Genomic DNA, 27,527 nt, shown 5'->3' with positions numbered 1-27,527 from the left:
GAGAGGCCCGCGCACCGCGATGAAGAGTGGCCCCCGCTCGCCGCAGCTAGAGAAAGCCCTCGCACAGAAACGAAGACCCAACACACCCAAAAATAAATAAAAAAATAAATAAATTAAAAAAAAAAAAAGATAAGTTAGTGAATCTTTTGATGATGTGGACATGGTTTACAGAGAGCAGCTAGACTGCAGTTCTCAACCCACGTCATACAGGCCCACTGATCACCCAACAGATGATAGTGGATTTGCACTAATAATCAGTGTGACTGGATTGGGCCCCTCAAGCTAGGGTTAAAAGGCTCAATAATTCATTCCCAGCCCCAAGAGCCATTTAGCTTCTCCATCTTGTCCTCTAGGTCACTGGTTCGCAAACCTCAATGTGCATCACAATTACCCAGACAGCTTATTCAAAATACAGATTCCTGGACCTTGCCTCACACCAGCCAAATCAAAGTTTTTCTGGGGGTGGGGCCAGAGACTGCACCTTTAAGAAGAACCCCAGGGTTGGGAAATGAGGGGATGGAGGAGGGTGGTCAAAAAGTACAAGCTTCCAGGGACTTTCCTGGTGACGCAGTGGTTAAGAATCCGCCTGCCGGTGAGGGGACACGGGTTCAGTCCCTGGTCCGGGAAGATCCCACATGCCACGGAGCAACTAAGCCTGTGCTCCACAACTACTGAGCCCACGTGCTGCAACTACTGAAGCCTGCGCGCCCGTGCTCTGCAACAAGAGAAGCCACCACAATGAGAAGTCCGTGCACCGCAACGAAGAGTAGCCCCCGCTCGCCGCAACTAGAGAAAGCCCACTCACAGCAACGAAGACCCAACACAGCCAAAAAAAAAAAAAGATTAAAAAAAACAGATTAAATAAAAAGGTACAAACTTCCAGTTATAAGATAAATAAGTCCTGGGGATGTAAATACAACATGATGACTGTAGTTAACACTGCCGTTTGGTGTATTTGGAAGTTGTTAAGAGAGTAGATCCTAAAAGTCTCATCACAAGGAAAAAAAAACTTCTTTTTGTATCTATATGAGATGGTGGAGGTTAACTTATTTTAATCATTTCACAATATATGTAAGGTGTATATGCTGTGCACCTTAAACTTATAGCAGTGCTCTATGTCAATTATATGTCAATAAAACTAGAAGAAAAAAAAAGCATGAGCAGAAAAAATGCTTATTGTTGTCTGCCCCAGGAAAAAAAAAGTAGTAGTACCCCAGGTGTTTGTGACACAGGTGGGCTGTGGACCACGCTGTAGGCGAATCATCTGGCAGTGGTGAGCTCTCAGTCGGTCAGAACGCACTGCCTGAGGAGCGTCGGTTTGGTTGTGGGCAGAGTGGGTAGGGTTCCGACTCTCAGCCCTGGGCTTGGAGTCCTATCACTCACCTTTCCGCCCGTACAGATGAGTCAGGAGATGAAGAGTCCGTCTCACAAACCGACAAGACCGAGCTGCAGAACACCCTGCGGACCCTGTCCAGCAAAGTGGAGGACCTGAGCACGTGCAATGACCTGATCGCCAAGCACGGCACGGCACTGCAGCGCTCGCTCAGCGAGCTGGAGTCCCTGCGGCTGCCGGCCGAGAGCAACGAGAAGATCAAACAGGTCAACGAGCGGGCCACGCTCTTCAGGATAACGTCCAACGCCATGATCAACGTAAGCGCACACATGTCTGCCTTGCTTTTTGCTTCTTTGCCTCTTTGCCTCTTTGAAATGTAATTCTCCCCAAATGCTGGAAAATTGTAGTTGGTAAAGCATAGCACGTTAGGTCCTGCTTAATCGTTCAAGGGATTTGAGTTACATTTTTTTTGGTGCATGAAATGGAACAGGGTGCACAGATGGAATGACTTTCCCGCTCTGCTTGAATGGCAGGAGGACACTGCTCCAGCCCTGCGTCTGCCACCAGCAGGGCATCTGATGGTGACATTAGTTGAGTCCCTTCACCTCTCTGGGTTGTGGTTCTTTCTATCTATCTATCTATCTATCTGTCTGTCTGTCTATCTATCTATCTATCTATCTATTTATTTTTCTCTAACATTATCTATTGGAACTAAAAGGTCTTCATGGGCCCTTTCCACTTCCATGTTCCTTGAGATTTTGGTTGGAGTCTGACCCCTACTTTGCTAACGCACCCTGGCCTACAGTGTGGTAAGTGGGGGCTGGATTAAGTACTAGTGAGAACCTTGTAATCCTGGTTAGTCCCATCTTTAGTCTTGGATTTGTCAGTTCTGGGTGTAATTCTGGGGGATAAGACAAAATATTCAACCTTGGGTACTTTTCTTTTCAAAAGAAGGGGCCAGTGCTTCTGCCTCCTTATGACTCCTGGCTCGGGTGCTGTCGTTGGTTTAGGGAATGCTTTGGCTGCTTGGGTGCAGGGCTCCAGGTAAACCCAGAGTGCCACTGGCGTTGGTGATGTGTGTCCGATACTGGATGATAGGTGTGGAATGAGCGCACAGTTTAAACAGCGCTCTTTTTCCCCTGCTGGTGGCTGATCCTCACCCGGCAGGTTGTTTTAGTCAGCTTCCACGTAGGAACACGAGAGGATAGTTCATGAGGCACGTGAGAAAGGGCTTATGCACGTGGTGGTTTCATTTTTGTTTTTGTTTTCCTATCTAACTAAATGGGATGAACTTACTTCACTAGGGTCAGATTTTTCCTTGTTTGAGGAGTGATAATAAGGCATCTGCTTAGAACTTGTTGTGTTCACATGGCTCTTAGAGATCGAGGGTCTTTTCCTATGACCAAGGGAAATTTTGGTTTTTCGCATTTAAAACCCCTTTGTTTCTTAGTAGAAAGTTGTAGTAACTTTTACTTTCGTGTCATTTTCTGAAGCGTTGAACACTCTTCAGTGCTCCGACTCCCACAGAGTAGAGGAGAGAAATTATTTTGTCCCCTTAAGGACTGCAGGCAGATCAGTGTCTCCCAGCACCATTCTGCAGACCAGCACTGGCGCTTGTGTTTCTGATGTTTGGTCGTGTGCTCTCTTTCCAAACTCCCGTACTTCTTGGTGCCTGTGTGCCTGTTTTTCTGGTCCTCCTGTGATCAGGAAGACCTCATAAATCATACACGTCATTTAATCAATAGTAAATAAGTACACTTTTGAAATAGAACAGCTCAGGGCACAACCGTCTGTTACCTTTTATCCATGTCAGGTGAACACCCTGCTCCATGACAATTTTTTTCCTACTCCGATTGGAAAAATTTGCTAAATAAAACACCTCTTGATTTAAAAATGTCTCATAAAACTGGAACTTTATTTTGGACTTTTCTCTTGAAAATATGCTTATCTTTGTTCCTGGGGACAGTTCTTTTTCCCTGAGTTCTAGGTATCCAGAGTTTGTGTCAGTTCTCATTCTGTTCTCCCTGGGTGCACTGTCTTTGCCCCTTTTATAGCCAGTTACTGCAGGAAATGCATTTTTTAGCCCTGTGTTGTTTCCTTTGTACCTTTTAGGAGTTGATGGCAAGGCCTTAAAACTGACATGCTAGCACAGCACATCTCTAAACAGGCAGTGTTATAGCAAAGGAAGAATGCACTCATTTCACTCAGTTGCTTGCTTGCTTAGGATATAGCTTTTCTTATTATCAGAGTGAATCTAAGCAGGGGAGTGCATTTGACACTGTTAGTGTGTGCATTTGCTAATGCAGTGAGCACCTGTTGAGCACCTTCTGTGTTCTAGGCGCTGTGCTGGGGATATAAAACTAATGTGGCTGTGCTCCCTGCCCTCAGGGAGATTACTGTCCAGTGAGGGGCCAGAGAAGTGAACAGATCATTATGGAGTGTGCTGCGTGCCAGGAGGGATGTGAGCACAGGCTGCTGTGCTGTAGTACCGCGGGAGTGTCTAGCTCAGACCAGGAGGATCTGAGACGTTAACACCTCAGATAAATTCTGAAAGACCCGAGAGGGTCTTCTTATGAAAAAAAAGCAACAAAGAGTTTGGGGTCCTGAAGTCCAACTGCCCCAGTTAACCATCTCTGTAACCTGGGGCACCCTAGTTCCTCGGTGACCCCAGTTCCTTTTCTGTAAATGGTGATGATCCTAGTAGCTGCCCTCAGGGTGTGGAGAGGCTTTATTAGATAATGGGTGTCGAGTGTTCAGTAAAGTGCCTGGCATATAATCTTCTCTCACTAACTTTGAGTTATGACCCCTGTTCTTCAAAGGAAGTGAGGGAGGAGAGTTGATCCAGGTGTGGTGTGTGTGGATCCCTCCCTCTCTCCCAAAGTCTGGGAGCCACTTGCAATTGACTGTTAGCCAAGCAAGGAAGTAGCTAGAGATAAGGCTGAAGAGGAGTTAAGTATGGGGGGTGGGGGGCTGTGTGCAGATCCTACTAAATGGGCTTGGTAGTAGTGGATTAGAACAGGATAAGACCGATTTTGATGCAGGCTTAACTCTAATAACTAACACCTTATTGAATGATTACTGTGAGCCCGGTCTAAGTGCTTTACATGTTAAGCAACAACTTTTGAGATAGCTGCTGTTGTCACTCTTTGTTTACAGGTGAGGAAGATGAGGCACCATGAGGTTAAGTAACTTGCTAAAAATTCCGTAGTTAGATAGTAGGATGGAGCTGTGACGATTCCAGAGTATGTCCTCTGTACTGCTTCTGGGTGTGCAGGATGGAAAGAAATGTACAGATTCCAGAAGTATCGAAGAAAAATCAGGATTTGATCATTGGATGTGGGGAGGGAAGAAAACTAAGAATCAAGGATGCCTTTTAGTTTTCTGGCTTGGGCAGGTGGAAGGGCCCTGGAACTGTTCTTGGGATGGAGTGCAGAGTCAGAAAGGGAACATGGTGAGTTCAATATGGGACCCACTGATTCTGAGATTACTTTGAGCCATTGAGCAGGCAGTTGGATAGTCTGGTCTGCAGCTCCCTGAGCGCAGAGCTGGAATTACTGATTTAGTAGGCATCAGCCCATAGGCAAAGGTTGAAACCATGGGAGTAGATGTTCTGTTTACCTTTTAGTTTCTCTTTAACAGGTTATAGACTTTTAAGCTTACATTGCTCCCTTCCTTCATTTATTTATTAAGCAAACTGTACCAGGCTCCCACTATGTACAAAGCAGCTAAGTTAGGAGCTGGAGATAAGTATGTGAATAAGCTATAAATGGTGTCTTCAAGTGGCTCATAATCCATCTGGAGAGAAAGTCACGATACTGCTGTGGATGGTGTAAAATAGAAATATGTGCAAAGTGCTGTGGAAAGTAGAGGAGAGACTGGCTACTTATGAGATGCGGGTTGGGGGGGAGTGTCACAGAAGAAGTAACATTTGCCATAGATCCTAAAGAATGAAGAGGACTTGGCCAAGCAGAGAAAGGGGGTAGGAAGGCATTCTAGGCCAAGCAAATAGCACGTTCTCCGATGGGCAGGCCTGAAAGAAATCTGCATGTCTGAGAAAGGGCGAGCAGTTCAGGGTGGCTCCATGGCAGGGTGCAGGGGTGGGTCCAGCTGCCTGGACAGGAGGATATAAGGGCCATTTATGTCCATAACCAATAGTTGGGATTTGGTCCTAATGTCGATGGGGAGCCAGTGAAGGGACTAATATGGTCAGGTTTGTGTTTTGTCTCTAGATCTCTTCTTCGATTCCTAAGGTAGGCTTCTAATTTTTAAGATCAGTTATTATCTTAGTGACCAAAATAAAAACCAATTAAATTTCCCCATATTTGGTTTAATTCAGTGCAGACTCTCTGTTCTCAGTGTCTGAATTCCTCAGTTTTAGGTGACTTGAGTTTAGTTGAGAAGGTATTGAAAGCAATACATGCTTATCTCATGCTTTTCCTCACCTTTTAGTCAATAGGTTTCTTCTTTGGAGCAGTTCACGTAGCTGCCCTTTGTGATGTTGCACAAATACTTTGTCTAGGTTTGTTGCTCACTTGGCATTTGTTTGGTCCTCATGACCAGGAAAATATGAAAGAACTGTGACAACCACATTCAATTTTTTTTTTTTCTGGAGTTGACCTTGATTGTATCACGGAGCTGGCTGTCCCTGATACTGTGGAATAACAGGGAAGGCCTTTCATTGTAATTTGCTAGTTCACGTTCCCAGAATAAGGTTACTTACTGGGCTTACAGAGGCCTGAGGGGAATCTCTGACTAGCTGAGTTGAGGTGACCTATATCGGCTCTTTCTCCATACAGGCCTGCAGAGATTTCCTTGTGTTAGCCCAGACCCACAGCAAAAAGTGGCAGAAGTCCCTGCAGTATGAAAGGGACCAGCGCATCCGCCTGGAAGAGACCCTGGAGCAGCTAGCAAAGCAGCACAATCACCTGGAGAGAGCCTTCCGCGGAGCCACGGTGCTGCCGGCAAACGCCCCTGGCGGCGCTGGTTCTGGTAAAGGTGAGCTGCTTGCTTGGCTCTTGGATGGCCTGCTCTCATCCAAGCCAGATGCTTTTCTGCAGCTGATAGAGAGAGCTCCAGATTCTCCAGAATCAGCGACTCATGTGAGATGGAATTCGAGCCCTTTATTTCTTCTGACTTCCCCATTGCTTTCTGCCATTTGTTACTCTGTTTGTGGTTAATATTTGAAAGCTCCAGCTGTGCCAGGTTTTGATAAACGCAGCCAAAGGGAACAAATGCGGCTTTCCTCCTTGTAGGTCAGTGCTGCTCTGGCAAAGGAGACGTGAGTGATGAGGATGACGAGAATGAGTTCTTTGATGCTCCTGAGATCATCACCATGCCTGAAAATTTGGGCCACAAGTAAGTCATTCTTGATTCCCACCCCCCGCAAGATGAGCATATCTGGCCATGGAAAGGTTAGAAATGTTTCAGTGGGAGTGTCATAGTTGTTTACTAAGATATGGACTCTTTTCCTTACGTAAGTGGAAGACTGTCAGCTTTTTTACGTGAACAAGTTCTCCAGAGATGCTTATTCATACGTACTGTTTTCTGAGTGTCGTCGTTTGATCACTCATCCATAAGTTTGTGCAGTGTCCTTAGCATTGTGCTTTGTAAAGACATGGTGAGGACCCAACTCCAGTTCTGACGCTTATGCTAATTCTCATACGCTTCCCATCTGTGTAGACGTACTGGCAGCAACATCAGCGGAACCGGCAGTGACATCAGCCTTGATGAACAGGTAACTCTTATTTGGGAATTACCAAGACTGAGGGACTTAGGTGTCATTCCCAAGGATTTGCTTATAAAGTACTAAGAGAAACAGAAAATACTGATTTTTTTTTTTTTTAGCATAGGGGAAGGGAAACTTATAAATACTGGGTTTTCTGTTCTTTGTGGGTGATTGAATGGCTTTGTTTTTGCGCTTAGTACAAGCATCAGCTGGAAGAGACCAAGAAGGAAAAGAGAACGAGGATACCATACAAGCCAAACTATAGCCTCAATTTGTGGAGCATCATGAAGAACTGCATCGGAAAAGAACTCTCCAAGATCCCCATGCCGGTGAGGGTCTTGCACGACCAGGCTCTGCCCGGAAGGCCTCTCAGGCCCCGGTCAGAAGGGTGCTGCCGGGACAGCCTCCGCCCACTCCTGTGGCAGTTTGTGGCATGGTCCTTGTTACCCTTACGGTCGTAAACGATCCCTTAAAACTAGCTGCTTTAATTTTCGCTAGGGATCTGGTATGTTTCCAAATCACCTAGGATCAGATGCATTTGTTCAGTAACGGTTATTTTTGAGCAAATTCCTATGCCAGATGTGCTGAGGACCTGCAAAGATAAATTCAGCATCGTTTCTGTTTTCAAGAAGCATGTAGTTCAAGAGACAGACATGAAAACAGGTAGAAAATATTCCTTTCTATGATGGGAAGTGCTGTGCATACAAAGGTTTGGGGAGACAAAAGCAAAACCAATTCATTCCAACCAGGAAGCTGTGGACCGTCTCCCTGGTGAAGGAGGTGTTTGGACTGACCTCCCTGCCTCCTGTCATGCCCTCCTCCAATCTGTCCACACTGTTTAAAAAAGGGATCTTTTTAATATTGCAAGTGTAGTCATGTCATTCCTTAGCTTAAAATCCTTTACTAGCTCCTTACTGCTTTGAGATCCCTTAGTGGGCTTGATACTTCCTCCCCAAGGACAAGGCTCCACCCGTACACATGCCGTGTTCTGGTCTTTGGGAGTTACCTTCAGGGACTCACCGGCATCTTTTTTTTTCCCCCCTCAGGGCATTTGCACACACTGCTCTTTCTGCCCAAACTTTCATCAGCTTCCCACCCACCTATGCCACTTTTCTTTCGCCCTGGCTGATACCCTTTTTTTCAGGATTCGACTATGGTGTCGTCTCTTTCAGCAGACCTTCACCCATGCATCTGGTCAGGGTGAGCCGTCTCTTCCCTGTGTTCCAACAAGTGCCACTGTGTATTTCTGGGCAGTGGGTTTAACTTGCTGGTTCACTCCCCAGGAGTTTAATGACTGCCTAGCTGCCTGGGGTTGTATCAGTGTATCAGGTATAGGTTCAATTTAAAGAATCCAAAATATGTTGGTTTAGACCAGGGGTCAGCAAACTGTGGCCCTGGGGCCAAATCTGGCTGCCATCTGTACAGCCTACAACCTAAGCATAGTTTTATGTTTTTAAATGGTTGAAAAATATCAAAAGGATAATATTTTGTGATGTGAAAATTATATACAATTTAGATGTTAGTGTCCATGAAGCTTATTGGAACACAGTAAATGCTCATTCATTTACAGATTGTCTGTGGCTGCTTTCATCCTAGAACAGCAGTGTTGAGTAGGTGTGACAGAGGCCATATGGCCCTTGAAGCCTACATATTTACTACCTAACCTTTCACAGAAAAAGTTGGCCAACAAATATTAGCTTAACTCATTATCACGTTAAAGTCCAGAAGTAGGTGGTCCAGGGCTGGTACGATACTCCACACTGTCATGACCAGGCTCCTTTCTGTCCTGTTGTTCTGCTGCCTGTGGCCTCAGTTCCTAGGTGTTAAGTGTCTGCTCCAACTCGGGCCGTCAGGATCGCATTCCAGTCAGCAGGAAGAGGGAAAGAGGAGAAGGCCATGTCCTGCCTTTTAAGGGTGCTTCCTGGAAATTTCATGAACCATTTTCCCTTCAATCTCTTTGGCCAGAACTTAGTTATATGGCCTCAGCTAGCTGGAGAGGAGACTAGAAATGAAGACTTCTATTCTTGGTGGCATGACCTAGTTAAAAATCGGGGATTCAACTACTTGTAGAAGAAGGGAAGAATGGAGAGTGGGGGATGGCTACAGGCTCTGCCCATAGCCGGTTGCACGGCATACAGACAGCATTCTCCTAGCCTCTTGGGGCTCATGGACCAGTGAGTGGTTTCTGCCTCTCCACAGACTGTTCTTCACGGGCAGAGACTGGTCTTTATATCCTTGATGCTTAGCCAGTGCCTGGCACATATATATCATTCAGCAAATGTTAAAGTAATTAATTAACTGAGTCTTGGAAAACAACTAGATTTGTATGTAAGTGCATAGGATTTCTGTTAGAAAAATGTTGACCTCCAGACAGGAAAAGGCCATGAGTAAGCACACTGGAGAAGCATAAAATAAGTGGTTGACTAGGGGCCTGAAAAGAAGCTCCGCTTCTTTGCCTAGTGCCTTGAAGGAAGTGGTGGAGAGGTAGGCTGGAAAGGCAAGTCATTGCAGCCTCAGAAATGCAGTTCCTGCTTAGAGACAGGTTCTGAGTCCAGGTGACCTCTCTGTCCTACTTTACCATTAGTTCCTTGTTGACATTGTTACGAGGAACGTGCAGTCCTGTACCTGCTGGCCTGTGGATCTAGTCCTCGCCCTTCCCCTGCTCTGTGCTGTGTCACAGGAAAGCTGATCCCTCCAAGCTGTGTTTCTCAGGCTTCCATGTCTGCTGGCTCTGGCTGGGCTCCACCAGTGCGAGGCACCGGAAGGAGTTTGGAGCGGGAGGAAGGGAGAAACCCCAGGGTACTCCCCGCCCCGGTACATTCTCTTGGGCAATGGTCTGGCAGCGGCTGCGTGGCTCTAGTTTCCACTGGACAGGCCCCCCTGAGGTTTTAGCTTCTGCGCACGCCTCCGGCCTCTGTGCTGCAGCAATACCACTGCTGCGCTTTGCTCCTCCTGCCTGTCAACAGTTACGGCTTCCTGCTGCTGCTGCTAATCTCTAGGCTGTCCATTTTATGCTGCCCAGCTCTCCATCAGCCGTGTAACTAACGCCCTGCTTCTTTCCACTGTAAATTCTCAGATTGGTTTGTTTCCCTGTTAGCCCTCTGAGGGATAAAATGACCAGTATAAAAAGCTTGGCACTTTCAGAGAAACTGTGGTTCCTGGAACAGCTGTTGGGGGGCAGGGCTGTGTGTGTGTGTGATAAGCGGTGATGGGCTAAGTAAGGATATACTGATTCTAGGCCCAGGTGGTGCTCATCTGTCCTGTAGCCACCGGCGGAGCACATCACCTGTCCCATTTTCCTCGAAATGTATGGAAATGTTACTGCGTGTTGCCTGCAGTTCTGCCACGGAGAGATTTTGTTGGCATAGTTAATAAGTACCGTCTTTTAAAAAGACACTTGAGGATTTGAGTTCTGTCCATCCATTTCCCCTTGGTGTGCATTTTTCTTATCATAATGCTTTTCTCTGTGCGGACAGCATGGCTTTGGAGTGTGGTACACTGTTTTTAGTTGAAGCAGGGTAGATCCTGCTTCCCCGTTGGGAAATTTTCACAGAGAAATGCTTAGTATATTTCTCAGAAAAAGCAGGCTCTAGTATATATATATTTTTAATGTATAAATGCATAGAAACAAATATGAAACTATTAACAGTGGTTATCTTTGGGTGATGGTATTTCAAGTAGATGTTTTCCTTTATACTTTGTTTCCAAAGTTTGTTATAGTGGAAATTACAAGATGTTTCATAATTGGGAAGACAGTAAGCATGAAGGTAGTATGTGACTCAGAGATTGGGGGTAGGAGGCTGGATAAAAATGCAGGAAAAGAAAAAGAGGTAGGACTGTAGGAAAGAAAAGTGTTGTTTTATTAACTGAAATTTTGCGTTAGGTCAGCTCCATTCAATACAAAGGACATTTTTTTTCTTCCTTCCTCTCTTCTTTGGACTCAACTCAGGCTAGTGATATTCAGGCTTATTTAGCTGTATTGCTGGTTAAATAAGCTTTATGGACTAGCCTGGGAACCTAACCTCTTTTTATAGTAATTTTTTAAAGTAGTAAAGTCATCATAAATTCCAGTCAACTTAGAAGCTAGTTCTTTGGGGGATGAAGGGACAATGTCTGTTTTGTTCACTTCTCTGTACCCGCTGAGTTGTACAGGGTCTGGCACACATGAGGGCTCAATAAATATTTGTGGCATGAATGGACATCTTCTGCCCGACAGAGGTACACAGACACACACTTGCTTCATCCTGTGGCTGAGTGCCCTAAGTTGGCTCTAAAACTTGAAAGGTAGAAGCACTCAGAGCCCTCTCTTAGCCCCCAGCATGAATACTCCAGGTGCAGAAACACAACTGTCCAGCCTCGGAGAAGAAAGCAGAATCCTGGCCTGATGTAGAACTGAACTGAGACTCGGCGATGGTCTAGTCTGGGAGTGGAAGCTAACTGCTGTAGTGTTTTTTCCGCTAGTCAGGACACGACTGCACTTAGAATCTACTACCCTTTCTCTCCTCCCTCAAAAATGTTAAATACCTAACTTCTTCTCTGCGTATACTTGTGCTGAAGTCCATTTCCCCTTTTATTCATTCATTCAATACCTATTTGATGACAGTCTCTCATGGGCCAGGCATCAGTGGTCTTGGATATGCAGTGGTGAGCAGAGGAGGCATGGTTCCCATCTCAGAGTGCTTCCAGTTAGTGAAATAAATGAAAATGGAGATTTCCACCACTCATTGACATGAACAGTTGACCAAGGAGAATGGGCTGCTTTCATGCTAGATCTTGGAGTTGCTCTACTGAGCAAAGGCCTCTTCTTTTCCCAGTGATTTGCTTTATCATCTTGACGTCTCGGTATGTGTCTCCCTCCGACTGCAAAAAGAAAAAAAAAGAAAGAAAGAAATTGTCTCATTTGGATGTGTGGACAAAGTTTTTATATCTGCTCTTTTCCTGACAGGTAAACTTTAATGAGCCCTTATCCATGCTTCAGCGCCTTACTGAAGATCTGGAATACCATGAGCTGTTAGACCGAGCTGCAAAGTGTGAGAACTCTCTAGAACAGCTCTGTTATGTTGCAGCTTTCACCGTGTCCTCCTACTCCACTACTGTCTTCCGTACCAGCAAGCCATTCAACCCACTCCTTGGGGAGACCTTTGAGCTAGACCGATTAGAGGAGAATGGCTACCGATCCCTCTGTGAGCAGGTAAAGGAGCCTCAGGACTGTGGCACGTTGCCTTTTTGAAGAAAGGGATGATTTTTTTTTGGTTGCTACCGCTGGGTGTTCACGTTTGCAGAAAATTCCAGACCCCGTCATCCCAAACTGCCTTCTTTTCCTTCAGGACTTCAACACTGGAGGCCCTGGTATTCATCTACTGCTATGGGTGTAGAAATGTCAAGTGTGAATTTGGGCTGTTTATCACCAGTTAATAGGCAGCATCTTTTTTTTCTCCTTTCTTCCTTTTAATTTGAACCACTGATTTCTTCAAGGTGAGTCATCATCCGCCTGCGGCTGCACACCACGCTGAGTCCAAAAATGGCTGGACGTTGCGTCAGGAAATCAAAATCACCAGCAAGTTTCGAGGCAAATACCTGTCCATTATGCCCCTTGGTAAGGCCACCATCTTTGTAAGAACTTGTGCTCCAGGAAGGAAAGCTTTTCTGGCAGGATGGAGGAGGTTACTGGTTCAGTAGTCAGGAACCTGGAGGTCTGGTTTAGGCACTGAACCTTATGAGGTAGCTTTGTGCAGGTCATTTAACTTCTCAGCTGCTGGGTGGGTGAGGGGTTGTGAGACTCTGTAAGGACCCATCCGGTCATTAGTTCTTTGTCTTCTTAGCTATATTTAATGCATCTTTAAATGCTATTTTAGAATACACATTTTAGCATGCATTTTAAAAATTCTATCTTTTAGTTGGTGTTGTTTACCCCATTACCCTAGCAATCAGAGTCTCTCTATAGATCAGAACTCTTGTGACTGCAAGGTTAGGTTTCCTGGGTAGCCCCTCCTCCTCCTCCTCTCCTTTCTCCCCTCTTTCTTCCTCCACCGGAGGGGTTAGGTATCATTTATGTAACAGCTGAACTCCAGGTAAAATGAAACTTTATTTTAAAAGATCTTACTGGATTACAAGTTAATTTTGCACCAAGATCAAAAAGATCAGACCTGGGAATAGGAATCCTAGCATGCAGTGTTTGTGTGTCTGTACTTTAGGGGAAATGAGATTATTCAGAAAGGGTAGTAGATTCTTGATGCTCTTTTGAACTAGAGCCAGCCACATTTGGCCATGTGTGTACTGAAGAGTGAATGTTGGTCTGCAGAAAAAGAAACACAAAGCAGGTAGAGAGAAAGCAAGTAGCTCCCTAGAGACAGAGCTGATAGTAACTGCCTGAGCTCTCGATGGCTTTCCATTTCCTGGTTCTAGTCTTTCATGTGACAGAGCTGCAGTGCTGGGTTATTGCAGTACAGTCTTCTGCTTTAATAAATCCTCCTTTCTCTCAGAAACACACAATGTAGCAGGTACAGTGCAAACTAGAAATTAGCCAGAAAAAAATCCAAGGATATTTGTAACATATTAAAAGACAAGAAACTGAAATGTTAACTCTATTGCTTCATGGTTAATATGCAAGAGGCCCTTAGATGAAAAGGAGACTAAGTGATTTTGGTCTTGATCTTTACTGAGAACCTTTGAAAAGGTTCTAATTGCTTAACTGTCTTTGAAGCTGATAGTTTCCGAAGTGTGTTAGGTTAAGAGTAGTAAACACCTGAGATGTTCACACCTAATCTGCAGAACTAGGGTGTCAGTGGTCATATTGCAGTATAACTTTCATCCATGGAGAAGAGTTTCACAGGCCCCCTGAGGATTGCTAAAGGGATGGGTTATATGTATTTAATTCTAAGGAAGGTTATATACATTTTAAAAATGGCAGTAAACCTAAATTACCAGTGATGTGCTGTCCATTTTCTCTGTAATTTGACTAATCTAGAATTCTTTGAGGGGTAAATAACTATAGGAACATGATATAAGTGGTAGATCTAATTTTTTAGAGTTAAATCTTTGATAGGATTTCATTCCTTTGGTTGTTTAAGGATTCATCAGGATGTATTATCTTAAGTCACCCCATCTATTAGATACTGAGTATATCTACCACGTACTAGGTATGGTTCTAAGGTGCTTGGGAAATGTAAGTGAACAAAACAAAGATCCCAGCCTTTGTAGGGAGATTGAACAAGAATTGACATAGTGGGACTTCCCAGGTGGTGCAGTGGTTAAGAATCCGCCTGCTAATGCAGGGGACATGGGTTCGATCCATTTCCGGTGGTGTTCAACTCTCAGAGGGTAAATTGTTAAGTCAAGAGATGTCACTGAAGAAAGACAAATGGACAGGGGTGTGAGTGAGTAGGCAGATGGATGGTTTTTTGAGGTGGTGGAAGGGAGTCTGAGTCTTCCAGTAAAATAGACTGAAAAGGTTAGAGTTCTTGCAATCTGGAAAAAAGAATGCTTCTAGGAAATATAATTGAAGTTTGCAAAATTATGAAGACTGCAGTAGAGGATAAATCTGAGTTTGTTCATCCACGCATTTTGGAATTGGGTGGTAGCTTCAAGTTTAAAGAGATACATTTAAATAGAGGATTATTTTATAGTTTGGAGTTCTCGAACCCAAGAAGAATCACAGTTTGATATTATGAATGAAACAACCACTCAGCCTGTTGATCTCTGTGTCAGTGACACTGCTGGGCTCCATGCACCTTGAATTTGCCCCAGCAGCACTTTAGTCAGAAAGTCCTCCTTATATATTTTATCCATTTTTCCAATTTCTACTTTTTGATTAGAGTGATTAATCCATTTATATTTATTATAATTACTGATCAGTTAGGATTTACATCTGCCATTTTGGTATTTTGTTTCTGTACATCTTATGTCCTTTTTGTTCCTCCTCTACTCCTCCGTTGTTCCTTCTTTTGTGTTAAATAGATATTTGTCTAGTTTACCATTTTAATTCCCTTGTTATTTCTTTTACTATATTTTTTAAAGGTATTTTTGTGGTGGTTATCCTGGGTATTAAAATTAACGCCTTCTAATAATCTAGTTCAGATTAATACCAGCTGAATTTCAACAGGATATAAAAACTTTGCACTTATATGGATCTATGACCTTTTCCCTCCTTTGGGCTTTTATTTTCATACAAACTATTTTTCTACATTATAATTCCATCAACATTGTTTTATAACTGTTGCTTTATGTAGTTGTCTTTTACATCATATAGGAGAAAAAAGTTATAAGCAAAAAATACATTTATGCTGTCTTTTATATAGTTTAATTGCTGTTACCTTTACTGGTCTCGTAATTTCTTAAGGTAGATTTAAGTTACTGCCTAGTGTCTTTTCATTTCAGCCTGAAGTACTTCCTTTAGCATTTCTTGAAGAGCAGATCTGCTAGCTAGGAATTCTTTCAGTTTTTGTTTTTCTGGGAATGTCTTAGTTCTCCTTGTTTATGCAGGATAATTTTGCTGGACATAGAATTCTGGGTTTGATGGTCTTTTTCTTTCAGCATTTTGAATACGTCATCCGACTGCCTTCTGACCTTCATGGTTTCTGAGGATCGCTTGTGTATGATGCATCGCTTCTCTCTTACTGCTTTCAGGATTCTCTGTTTGTCTTTGTCTTCCTAGTGTGCTTGTGATCGGTTTCAGTGTGGTGCTCTTTGAGTTGATCCTGCTTGGCATTCATTGGACTTCTTGGAAGTGGAGATTAGTGTTTTTCGTCAAATCTGGGGAATTTTGGGCCATTATTTCTTCAAGTGCTCCAACTGTTATCACCACCTCTGGCAGCTGTTGTGTTAAATAATTGCCACGGATTGTTTTGATAATTGCCCCAGGAAAAAGGCTGAGGTGAGCCGGTGCTGAATCAGATCAAATGAAGATAAGCCCAGAGAGTGGGAGTTTACAGGGAGCCACCAGATAGGTCAGACAATGACAGTACTTTGGAGCTGGGCTTTGGGAGCTTCACACTGTTCTACTCCCTGCAGTGTTTGCTAGACTGCTTGCTGGTGCTCACGGCTACCATGACTGTGAGGCTGCCAGTTTTCAAGGCTGCTGCTGAGCTGGGGAGAGAAGGATAGGAATGGGGCAGGTTAAAATGCCACAAAGCTCATTTTGCTTACTGAGATTCAGCCATTTTTCTTGAATAAATGTTTCTTGGAGTATTGTAAGCCTTTGGTTAATTTCCAGAGTTATGAAAGAGTTGATTCTGATCACTTTTGTTAGTGTGTTCCTGTTGATCTTACTGGGGAGCTGATACATGGAAGTTCTTACTCTACCATTCTGCAAGTGGCTGTCTTCCCCTTTATACATTTTAAATGGCTCAGTTTTTGGATCTTTGACTTATTGTCAAGTTTTCAACACACAAATAGTATATAAACGAAGGTAGTCATAGGGTGTTCTTTATTTTTCCACTATCCCAGTGAACTGGAAGGGCCACGCTGCAGAACAGCAGGTACATCATCAGGGTGGGATATAGGGTTGTGGTATCGGACTGTACACGTGTTCTGCTCTTATTTTGAACTTCAGCTCTAGCTGTCACTAGCTCTGTGACCTTGGGAAAATTATTTGACCTCTCTAAGCTCATAGTCTTCATTTGGTAAAATGAGGATGTGGTAGGTTGAATAATGCCCCCCTGCCCCCAAATATATCCACATCCTAATCTCTGGAACCTATGAATTTATCACTTTACACAGTGAAAGGAACTTTGGACGTGTGGTGAAGGATCTGGAGATGGGGAGATAATCCTGGATTATTCTATGGGCCTAATGCAATCAACAAGGGTATTTATAAGAGGGAGGCCGGAGGTTCAGAGTCAGTGACAACAGAAGCAAGAGGTTTGAGTGATGCTTGTTTGAGGAAGGGTCCACAAACCAAAGAATGCAGGTGGCTTGTAGTAGCTGGAAAAAGCAAGAAAATGGATTCTCCCCTTGAGCCTTCCGAAGGAACACACACCTGCTGACACCTTGATTTTAGACTTCTGACTTCTAGAACTGTAAGAGAATAAGTTGTGTTATTTTTTTAAAATTTATTTATTATTTGTTTGTTTTGGGCTGCATTGGGTCCTCATTGCTGTGCACGGGCTTTCTGTAGTTGCGGCGAGCGGGGGCTACTCTTCGTTGCAGTGCGAGGGCTTCTCATTGCGGTGGCTTCTCTTGCTGTGGAGCACGGGCTCTAGGCACACAGCGTTCAGTACTTGTGGCATGCGGGCTCAGTAGTTGTGGCTCGCGGGCTCTAGAGCGCAGGCTCAGTAGTTGTGGCGCACGGCCTTAGTTGCTCCACGGCGTGTGGGATCTTCCTGGACCAGGGCTCGAACCCGTGTCCCCTGCATTGGCAGGCAGATTCTTAACCACTGCGCCACCAGGGAAGTCCCAAGTTGTGTTATTTTAAGCCACAAAGTTTGTCCTAGCTGGTTTCAGCAGCAGTAGGATACAAATGTAGCCTGCAGCTAAGGTATCAACAAATATTTGAGTGCCCACTATATGCTGGTAACTATTCTAGTTGGGTACATAATGGTGAACAAAAGCTACTTTGCCCTCATTTAGCTTGCATTCTTAAGTAGACACAAAAGTAAATAAAACAAGTACTTTGATTTCATATAGTGGTGGTTCAGTGAAGAAAACAGAGTAAGCGGAGATGGGGTTAATGGTGGAGGAAGGAGAGTGTTGTGTGTTCCCTTGTAGTGGAGTCAGGAACTTCTCTGAAAAGGTTACATTTGAGCAGAGACCTGAGAACAAAAAGAAACAAAACCAAAAGATGACTGGCAGAGAGAAACCCCAAAGATAAGGGCCCTGGGGATGGAGCAAGCATAGCACGCGTGAGAAACAGCAAGGCCACAGCAGCTGGTTCAGAGTGAGGAGGGGGATGCGGTGGATGAGACCAGAGGGTGGGCGGGGGCCTGCTCTTGTAGCGTCTTGTACACCGTGGAAAGGAGTTGAGTTTTATTGTAACTACAGTGGGGAGTAATGGAGAGATTTTATGGTGTGGAAAGTTGATATGGCATGTTTTAAACAGATCATTTTGACTAGAGACTTGAAGGGGGCCAGAGTGGAAGCTGGGAGGCCGAAAAGAGGTTCGGGCAAGAGCTGCTGGTGGCTTAGACTGCAGTGGTGAAGGACAAGCGATTTAGGCCATAATTAGGCAGAGCAAATGTTTCTGAAGATGGCTGTGAAGAGTAAATGAGTGAGGAGAGCCTAGCACAGTGTCTGGTACACAGCAGGTGTTCTCAGCAGAGTTGCCATTGCTGCTGTCAGGGTCGTGGTCACCATTGTTATCCTCATCAGCATGACTGCTGCTGCAGCCATCAGGGCTACTTTAACCTTTTGTACAAGAAAGACACGCCTCAGCCACGTTTAGTGTTCTTTTCATTAGTGGTTACAGAGGGAGCTTAGAGTTATACCGTTACTGGAATTAACTGTATTATTTAATGTATATACCTTCTGAAATTTTTTGATTACTTTGAATCTCCACTCACCTCTGTTGAAGCCACTGATTTTGGTTTGGTAGTCATTTGAGATTATAGGAACAGGAGAAGACCTTACGTACTGAGTGCTATAAAGGGTACAAATCAGGACCAGCCCCGTGGAGAGACACATAGCAGAGGGTGTGGGAGGATCCTGGACATGAGTTTCCATGCCCTCTCCCCATGAAATCAGGGCCCAGCACCTTCCTGGCACATTGATGTGTTTAACATCCTAGAAGCTCCACCAGGCTTCCTTGTCCAGAGATTTTATTGGAGTTTCATCGTGTGGGCACAGTTGATCAAATCCTTGGCCACGTGACTGAACTCAATATCCCGGCCTCCTTCCCTCCCTGGAAGGAAGGAAATATCATTCCCAGGAGGTCAGGAGGCCAGGTCTAGCCCATATCAGGTGACCCGCAGCCACTGCTCTCTAATGACATGGTTGGTCTTTCTGGCCCACCCTCGTCCTAGGTCATCTTGTTGGCATAAGCTATCTAGGGGCCCACCTGAGGCACCTCATTGGCATATATCACCAGGGCCCTCATGAGTAACAAAGACACTACTGTCGCTTGGGAAATTGCAAGGGTTTAGAGGTTGGACAAAGACCAGACAAGTTCTTTATTATACAGCACGTGCTCACACATCTGATGAGTGGTGGAGCCAGTGCCCCTGCTCTATCCACTACTCCCTTTTTTTTTTTTTTTTTTTTACTATTAAGGCCCGTAGGTAGACAAGTGATTTGCTTAAAGTCACACAGCTAGTTACTCACAATAGGGCTTGTCCCCAGTACTGACTACCAGTGTGTGCTCTTTTCCATAATGCCGCTTTATTTTTTCATGTTGGGGCAGATGTGACCTGTTCCTGTAAATTTTGCAGCTAGTATGGCAGGTGCAGTTAGTGAAAAGATTGGGGGTTTTGCTTTCATTTTTATTTCTACATTTGCAGAATATTACTTCCCAGCTAAGCTGTATCAGCTGTCAGTGTTTGTCCTCATTAGTTATATTTTATTCATAAGTTTAAAAATCACGTGAAAAATTCAATCAGTGCTTCCAACATTTATAAAGGTTATAAGTCCTTTCTGACTTATTGTTTTCTTTTTAAAAGTAAGAAATATTGATAAAATAAAATCAATCCATCATTATTTCTAGCCAGCATGGTGCTATTTTTCTAATATTTGGCTTAATTTGTGTACCACTCTCTGCTTCTAGGTAGCATCCACTGTATCTTCCACGCAACTGGGCACCACTACACTTGGAAAAAAGTTACCACGACAGTGCACAACATTATCGTGGGCAAATTGTGGATCGATCAGGTGAGTAAAGGCACTCAACATGCTTCTGAAGTTCAGAAGAAGACCTCCCTACGTCCATCTTTGTAGTATTTAGGACATGTGAACTGGCCCCAGACTGCTGTTACTGGTTTATCAGTTTTGCCTAAGGAATTTCTCTCAGGCAGTAATCCCACCCCCAAACTCCCCGAGTTTCTATACCACAAATTATGACCTATAAATGACCAAGTTACAACATTCATTCAGTGACTACTCTACTAGGGCTGTGTTAGGTACCATGAAGAATACAAGAAAATAATAAACATGGCTCCCATCCTTCATCCTTTCATTATTCATCAAACATTTGTTGCCAGGCTGAGTGCTAGGTCTTGGGAATACAAAGTCATGTGAGGCATTGTCCTGCCAAGAGTTACTTTATCATTGGAGATATATGACAGATATGTGTAGGATGAAAAGTATTTGACAAAATAGACTAGTGTAAGAGCTGTGCTAAAATACTATCTAGGGGCTTCCCTGGTGGCACAGTGGTTAAGAATCCACCTGCTGATGCAGGGGACACGGGTTCGAGCCCTGGTCCAGGAAGATCCCACATGCCGCGGATTAGCTAAGCCCGTGCGCCATAACTACTGAGCCTGCGCTCTAGAGCCCTCGAGCCACAACTACGGAGCCTGTGTGCCACAATTACTGAACCCCGTGTGCCTAGAGCCCCTGCTCTGCAACAAGAGATGCCACTGCAATGAGAAGCCCACGCACCACAACGAAGAGTAGCCCCCGCTCGCCGCAACTAGAGAAAGCCCGCACTTAGCAACGAAGACCCAACGCAGCCATAAATAAATAAACAAACAAACAAACTATCTAATTCATTGTCAATTTGCTCTTAAGACAGTGGTTGCAGTAAATTCAGAAAAGAGAGGGAATACTGTCTGAGCAGTCAGGAAAAGCTTCACGGTGGATGTGGGAATGAAGCTGAGTCTTAAACAGCTTTTTGGGGTTTACAAGATAGAAAGGAGGAGAAAATGCAATGAATAAAGTGTAGAAAGGCCCACCATATGTAGGCTTGAAACCGTGAGTAGAATACTTTAAGCACAGAGTTCGTGAAGGGTACGAGTGGAGGATTGGTTTGGGAAGGTAAATTATTGTGTGAATATCAATGTGTGTGCTGAAGGTCGAATTATGCCACTGAACATGTGACACACAGTTTTTTAAAAAAAGGTCATTTGGCCTTGATTCCAACCTGGAATACCAAGATTACAAAGGGATTCCACAGCATCTCAAGGTTGGCTAAGACCTGAATCTTAAGTACGGGAAAGCTAGAATATAAGATTGAAAGGAATTATGAGGCATGGGGCTTAGCATATATTCAAGTCATCCAGTCTTAATAAAACCAATCCATGATTCTTTTCTTTTTATAGTCTGGTGAAATTGATATTGTGAATCACAAGACAGGAGACAAGTGCAATCTTAAATTTGTTCCTTACAGCTACTTCTCTCGGGATGTAGCAAGAAAGGTAAGAGAAGTTGAAATTAAATTGTTTTCACTTAGTGTGTATCCCATAGAAAGTCTGCTCCTTTGGAGCTGGTGTAGATGGATGGATTGTGTGTGTTCAAAAAAAAGGAGAGGTGAAGGAGAAAGCAAAAGACAACAAGTTAGAGAGTAAAAGTCAAGAGCAGTAAGGGATTGGCATTTCCTGGCGGTCCAGTCGTTAGGGTGCTTTCACTGCCGTGGGCCCAGGTTCGATCCCTGGTCGGGGAACTAAGATTCTGCAAGCTGCGCAGGCGTGGCCAGAAAAAAAAAGAGCAATGAGATTTGAAAATGGGAAACACTGAGGAAGGACGAAGGAAAGGGTTACCGGAAGAAGGCATGGGTACTTTGACCCCTGTGAAGTCTGAGTGAGAGTTCTGGTACCACCGCAGTGGAATTGTGCCGTGAGTTTTGATGGGAGAGTGAAGAAATCTGTGGCTCTCTCTGATTTCTGGAGAGAAGAATATAACATAATTCTGAGTACAGTCAGATCCTTTTCCTACGTATATCATTACAACAAAAATCTATACAACAAAATGGTCATTGTAAAGCAATTATACTTCAATAAAGATGTTTAAAAAAAAAAAAAAAAATGGTAATGAAACCTCCAACTCATGACTCAGTTATTTTAAGCAGCTCAAGAAAACATAACAAAATAATTTGAATGGCTCCATGGAGTTTGTCATAACAGGATTTAACCAGTATTTACCCTAGGACTTTGGTTTCCAGAGTAGTCAGGTAAGCTAACACAGCGAATGCCGTACTCCCGAGCCCTGCTTTCCCTCCTTGTAGGTGACAGGGGAAGTGACAGATCCATCAGGAAAAGTTCACTTTGCCCTTCTGGGCACGTGGGATGAGAAAATGGAGTGTTTCAAAGTACAGCCAGTCATCGGGGAAAATGGGGGTGACGCTCGGCAGCGAGCCCACGAAGCAGAGGAAAGCAGGGTCATGCTGTGGAAGCGGAATCCTTTACCGTGAGTATCAGTGTGGGTCCCGCCCGGGTCCTGCTGTGACCTCAGCCTTGGAGCAGTGTTGTGGCATTTCTGCCTTCCTTCCCACTTAATTCTGTGAGGGACTGAGCGCGGGAAATCGGAACCTGGAGAGATGACCGGAAGGTTGTCCCTGTGTGGTTGGGTTGTAGCGTGCCTTGTCCCAGGAAAGTTCAAACTGCTCAAACCACGTCTGCCAAAAATATTTGGTGTTTCCTAAAGGTCCCTTGGATTGTGATTCAGAAGGATGTTTTTCTATAATTTAGAGTAAAACTATTCAGAAGTGGCTAGAGGAGAAGGATGCCTACCACCTGTGGCCCAAAGGCCTAGCAGCAGTATAAAGGTCCCTGAGATAATGTGCAGGACTTTGGAAATAAATTAAGATGGAGGCCATTTGTCTCCTCTCATTATTTAATATGTTCAGTCCTCAGTAATAGCCAAGATTATCCCAGAAAGAGGTTAAAAAGAAAGCAAAGGAAACAGGAAGAAAGAAGTTTTATTTAGTAGAATGTTTCATCCTTCCTAATTTCACCTGAGCATAGCACAAGCCCAGAAAACTATCCAACTGAGTGATCCTGGGGAGGCGATGGGGAATGGTCCAGTCGGGTCTCTTAATTAGGTGAACCTGATGTGGTCCTAGAGTCTTTCCATCTGTAGAGCAGCCTGGGTGATGTAGCCCTTGGAGTGAACTTAGTTGGTGCTCTGTAACTAACAAGGGTCTCAGCTCTGGCATTACCCTTCCTCTTTCTCACCCTTTACTTTTAGGAAGAATGCAGAAAACATGTACTACTTCTCAGAGCTGGCTCTAACTCTCAACGCCTGGGAAGCTGGCACGGCCCCCACAGACAGCCGATTACGGCCTGACCAGAGACTGATGGAGAATGGGCGCTGGGATGAAGCAAATGCTGAGAAGCAGCGCCTGGAGGAAAAACAGAGACTTTCCAGAAAGAAGAGAGAAGCCGAAGCTATGAAAGCCACGGAGGATGGTAGTGGACGCCCTCTACTCTGTTTCCCAATCCCGATGCGTGGCAAATGCCCATGTGTTTTCGGCTCTGATTCTGTTTTTCTTTACCCTCTTTCCCTTTTAGGCACGCCCTACGATCCCTACAAGGCACTGTGGTTCGAGCGGAAGAAGGACCCCGTTACCAAGGAGTTAACCCATATTTATAGGGGAGGATACTGGGAGTGTAAAGAGAAACAGGACTGGAGCTCGTGCCCGGACATTTTCTGAACCGGCCGTGACGAAAGGAGGAGGATCCCAAGGAGAAGAGGACAGGATGCGCGGGAAAGCTGGCAGTTGTGACTCCCTTACGGAGAGCTTTCCTCAAGTTTGTCTGTCTTAACCAATCATTTTTTCCGAATCAATCACCAGAAGCAGACACCGTTGGTGGTGATTGGCTGGTTGCCTTAGCTGATTGAAACTGAAATCGACATTCTAGATACTGTGTGTGTGAGGGAGAGGCGTCGTGGCCGAGTGTTAGTGTCACCCCACTTCCGCAGAGTCTCGTGCTCCTGACTCTTCCCTCTCCCTCTGCCCCGGTTTGAGATGCTGTCCCTCACCCTCCCCTGACAGAGCCTGCCCAGCCAAGACCTGCGGAAGGGGATGGTGCAGGGGCGTTCCGGTGCTGTTGAGAGCGAGAGCTGATTTTAGAGCTTCCCTTTAAAAAGAAACACGTAAGACTTACCAACAGAGGCATTGTGAATGCTCGTGGTGACGCTCAGGTGTGACGTTATGAAGTGTTCACAAATGGGGTCAATTTAACGGGGTGTCCGTGCGGAGAACACCGTGGCACTGGAACACTTGCGAGAGGGACTGTTTTGCAAGGCCAGGACGTTCAGACATTAAATTCTTGGAAGTTTCGATCTTCACTCGCGTAAAACACCCTGCTGCTGTTCTCCATCTTCTTTGACAGCAACCAGGGCCACTTGGGTGGTCGGTAGGAGGGCTGCGTTATCCTCACAAAGGGGTTTTACGGACTTGCTCAGGCGGAGAACTTCTGAGAACACCAGGCAGGATGGAAGAAGACTGCTGGCCACTTTTGCTTTCCCCGTTCCTCCTCACCCCCATCCTTCATTGCCTTTCCTCTCTTCTCCCTCCGCACAATACTGATGCGGGTTTGTGCCCTGTGGAGCAAAGCATTACCTGTCCCATTCTGATATACGTCAGAATCTGAGAGAAGGAGTTTATCTGGAATAAGTTTTCACCATCTCTCAAGCCCCAAGGACTGGAGCCACCTCTGGAATAATGCGTTAAGTATCTGTATATTATATATATGTAGAGAAAAATCTAATTTTTTTTTGGTTTGATTTTCCTTCTTCCCATTAAGAATCTTGATTTTTGATATCACTTGTCTCCCTGGGACTCCCTCTTGGACACACTGATGTGGATTGGAGCCCCCTCTGCTTTCCCTTTTTCGGGGGCAGACAGATTCCAAACCTGAGCAGGATCCCACCCAGCGGTTGCTGAGCAGGGACTTTGTCCATGGTTTGTATCATGAGGTGCCCACTGCTGTCTAAACTCTGCTCTTCTAATTACCTGACTCTTGAAAATGAAATCCATAACCTCTTTCCTACCTTTTTTCCTTCTCTTACTAGGAAGAGTATGGGTAGAAAGTCAGGAGGGTAATTTCCAGTTTCAGCCTGCCTCTGTCCAAATCTCAGCACACAGAGCTGATCCCCAAAAGAGCCTTCTTCCTAGGAATCAGAACTAAAAGCGCTGTCCCGTGGGGTGGGTAAGAGAACTGCTCCTGCTGGGCCCTGGTTTCCTGCATTTTTTTGTTCTCTATTTGTTTAAGTTGTCTTGTTTAGAAATCTAACCCCTGTGCCACCCACCCTTGGTTGAGGATCACAAATCGAGGTGCCTTCCTTGTATGCTTTTTGTTAGTGCTTTTTGTTTCTGTTCCTTCACTGCCGAGCCTCAGCCAGTGTGGGTGCTAGGGGGGGAGAATCATTCCAGAGGAAGCCATCCCTGCAGGGAAATTGGATTTATACTGGGTAAATAGTACTCTTATTCCTTCCCCACCTCCCTTCCTAGCTGTGATGAACTTGAGAGAGGGACAACTCCTGGGGAATTTCCTCCTACGAACTCACTTCCCAGCATAAGCAAGGGATTATTCCAGGGCTGCTTCTTTCAAGGAGGCCCATAAAAGCGTTGACGTAACTGGGGTGGGGGGCGGAGCTTTAGACAGCGGGAACTCCCCAAACAGACGGAACTTCCCTGCTCTGTCTCCTGCCCCCCACTCCCCGTTCTTCCGCCACCATCTGCACTACATTTCCAGCCTGATCCCCGGTGAGGTTCCTGCTAATGGAAGAGGCTTCGAGTCCTTCAGGTGAAATAAAGTCACGTGAAAACAAAACAAAACTATATATATTTTCGGTTTTTTTGCCTTATTGTTTTTTTTCCAAGAAAACTACTAAATTAAATAATTTTTAAAAAGTCATATTGTTTGTCTGATTCACTTCTACTTAAGGAGGAGACAGTGGGAAGAGGTGGAGAAGTGGCCCCTCGGTGATTTGTTCTTGGCAGTCTGGGAACTTGATCGTCATGGGAGATGGAAAGAAAAACTGGGCGCGGATTTCCAGATGTTTCGACTATTCAACAACATTCCGGAGGACCTAATGACCACATGAGTAGTTTTAACAGCCCCTGATGCTTCAGTGCCATGTCACTGTCAGGGTCCCACCTTGCCATAGGGGAACGGTTTCTAGTGTTTTTGATACTGGGCCTGTTTCACCTCAAAAAATAAAAGTTTTCTTGAATTTAATTTCTCTTGCCCATTTAGATTTTCAGGATCTTAGCTGTTCCGTGTAAGGATTCTAATTCTATATTTTGAAACATAAGCAATTGAGTATTGATTTGAAGACCTTGGAGAGAAGTAAAGGACAGTGAAAATGCTTGTTCAGTTTTTCTCTGCACAGTTCAGGGAGGGGAGAAGGTGGGCAAAGTGAACGAAGGGGCATGGAGAGGCCTCCGATGAGGGTGAGCGCCAATTCCTGCCCGGAGGGGGCGCCGCACGTCACTGAGCATCTGCTTCTGCGCCCAGAGTGCTGAGACTGGAGCTCTCAACATTGCCAGGCTTCCACTTACACACTTTCAAGAAGTACATGTTACAATTGTCATGTTGAATATGAGGAAAGGCTCAAAAAATAAACTGAATAAATGTACTCAAGGTCACATAGCTGATTGGTTAGTCACAGTACTGGAATTCAAAGCTGGGTTGGTTTAACCCCAGAGTTTGTGACCTTTACAAACTTGTGCTCTGTGAGAAACTGGGTTGGAAGGCGGCTGGTAGTTAAGTCATTTCCTCCTGGCTTATACATTGTGCAGAAATGCGTATCTCTGTTTCCAGAAGCTTCTTAATGTGGATAATACCATTTTGGGAGTCCCACGTGAAGGAAGGCGCATTGGAGCATTCTTTTTTTTTTTTTGGCCATGCCATGCGGCATGCGGAATCTTAGTTCCCCGACCAGGGATTGAACCCACCACGCCCCCTGCATTGGAAGCATGAAGTCTTAACCACTGGACCGCCAGGGATGTCCCGGAAGGAGCGTTCTTGAAGTTCAGCCTCCTGGCTCCTTGATTTCTCAAGGCTCTCATGCCCACAAAATCAGCTATGTTGTCAGGGATTGTCTTTTCTAGCCTGGTTCTTGGGAAGGCCACTTAGCCTTGATGTTAAGTATCGGCAACGTTTTTTTTCTGGCAAGCTAAAAACCGTGGTAGTCGACCCTTGACACTTGTGAGAGCTGCATCCTGCGATCTTGAATACCGTATGGTATGTAATTTCCTCCAATGGGGCAGTCCGATGTACCTGAAACATTTGAATAATCCCTCCTTTAGTGCTTTAATGGGCTACTGTGACATGATGGGTTGGGATGTGGATCCCGAGGAGTGTAGCTTACTCATGATTCAAAATTAACACCTGTCAGGGACCTCTGAACTCCCACAAAAATGTTAAACCTATAAATTTGAAGGGTCTGCTCTACTCTTCTGCAAGATAAGTGAAAACCTATAGTATAGTCCTAAAAGGAAGTGTAGAAAAATCTTTAGAATTTATTCACTATAAGGTATATACCTTGTGAAACCCTGAGATTATCAAAATTTAGAGCTTGCTTCTAAAAGTTTATAAAGCTTTTGCCCAGTACTGTGCCCTGCCCTGTGGGAAGCATCCCTCAAGCCTTGCCTGGCTT

General features: G+C 44.8%; 1 protein-coding gene across 1 annotated transcript in view; it reads left to right on the top strand.

Moving 5' to 3' along the window:
• OSBP (oxysterol binding protein) overlaps window positions 1–25,701 on the top strand; it is a 33,913-nt gene extending 8,212 nt beyond the window's left edge. The window contains exons 3-14 of the mRNA XM_061201797.1: window positions 1,400–1,650; window positions 6,130–6,328; window positions 6,586–6,688; window positions 7,013–7,067; window positions 7,256–7,387; window positions 12,004–12,249; window positions 12,534–12,654; window positions 19,750–19,853; window positions 21,242–21,337; window positions 22,144–22,325; window positions 23,106–23,326; window positions 23,429–25,701. Of these exons, the coding sequence (XP_061057780.1) occupies window positions 1,400–1,650; window positions 6,130–6,328; window positions 6,586–6,688; window positions 7,013–7,067; window positions 7,256–7,387; window positions 12,004–12,249; window positions 12,534–12,654; window positions 19,750–19,853; window positions 21,242–21,337; window positions 22,144–22,325; window positions 23,106–23,326; window positions 23,429–23,571 (1,853 nt within the window). The 3' untranslated portion in view covers window positions 23,572–25,701. The remainder of the gene's footprint in view (window positions 1–1,399; window positions 1,651–6,129; window positions 6,329–6,585; window positions 6,689–7,012; window positions 7,068–7,255; window positions 7,388–12,003; window positions 12,250–12,533; window positions 12,655–19,749; window positions 19,854–21,241; window positions 21,338–22,143; window positions 22,326–23,105; window positions 23,327–23,428) is intronic.
• Window positions 25,702–27,527: the final 1,826 nt, after the last annotated feature.

This window comes from Eubalaena glacialis, chromosome 10 (genome assembly GCF_028564815.1).
Source record: "Eubalaena glacialis isolate mEubGla1 chromosome 10, mEubGla1.1.hap2.+ XY, whole genome shotgun sequence".
In the NCBI taxonomy this organism is placed as follows: Eukaryota; Metazoa; Chordata; class Mammalia; order Artiodactyla; family Balaenidae; genus Eubalaena; species Eubalaena glacialis.
The sequence above is the reverse complement of the archived record's forward strand: the minus strand, read 5'-3'. Positions and strand labels throughout refer to the sequence as shown.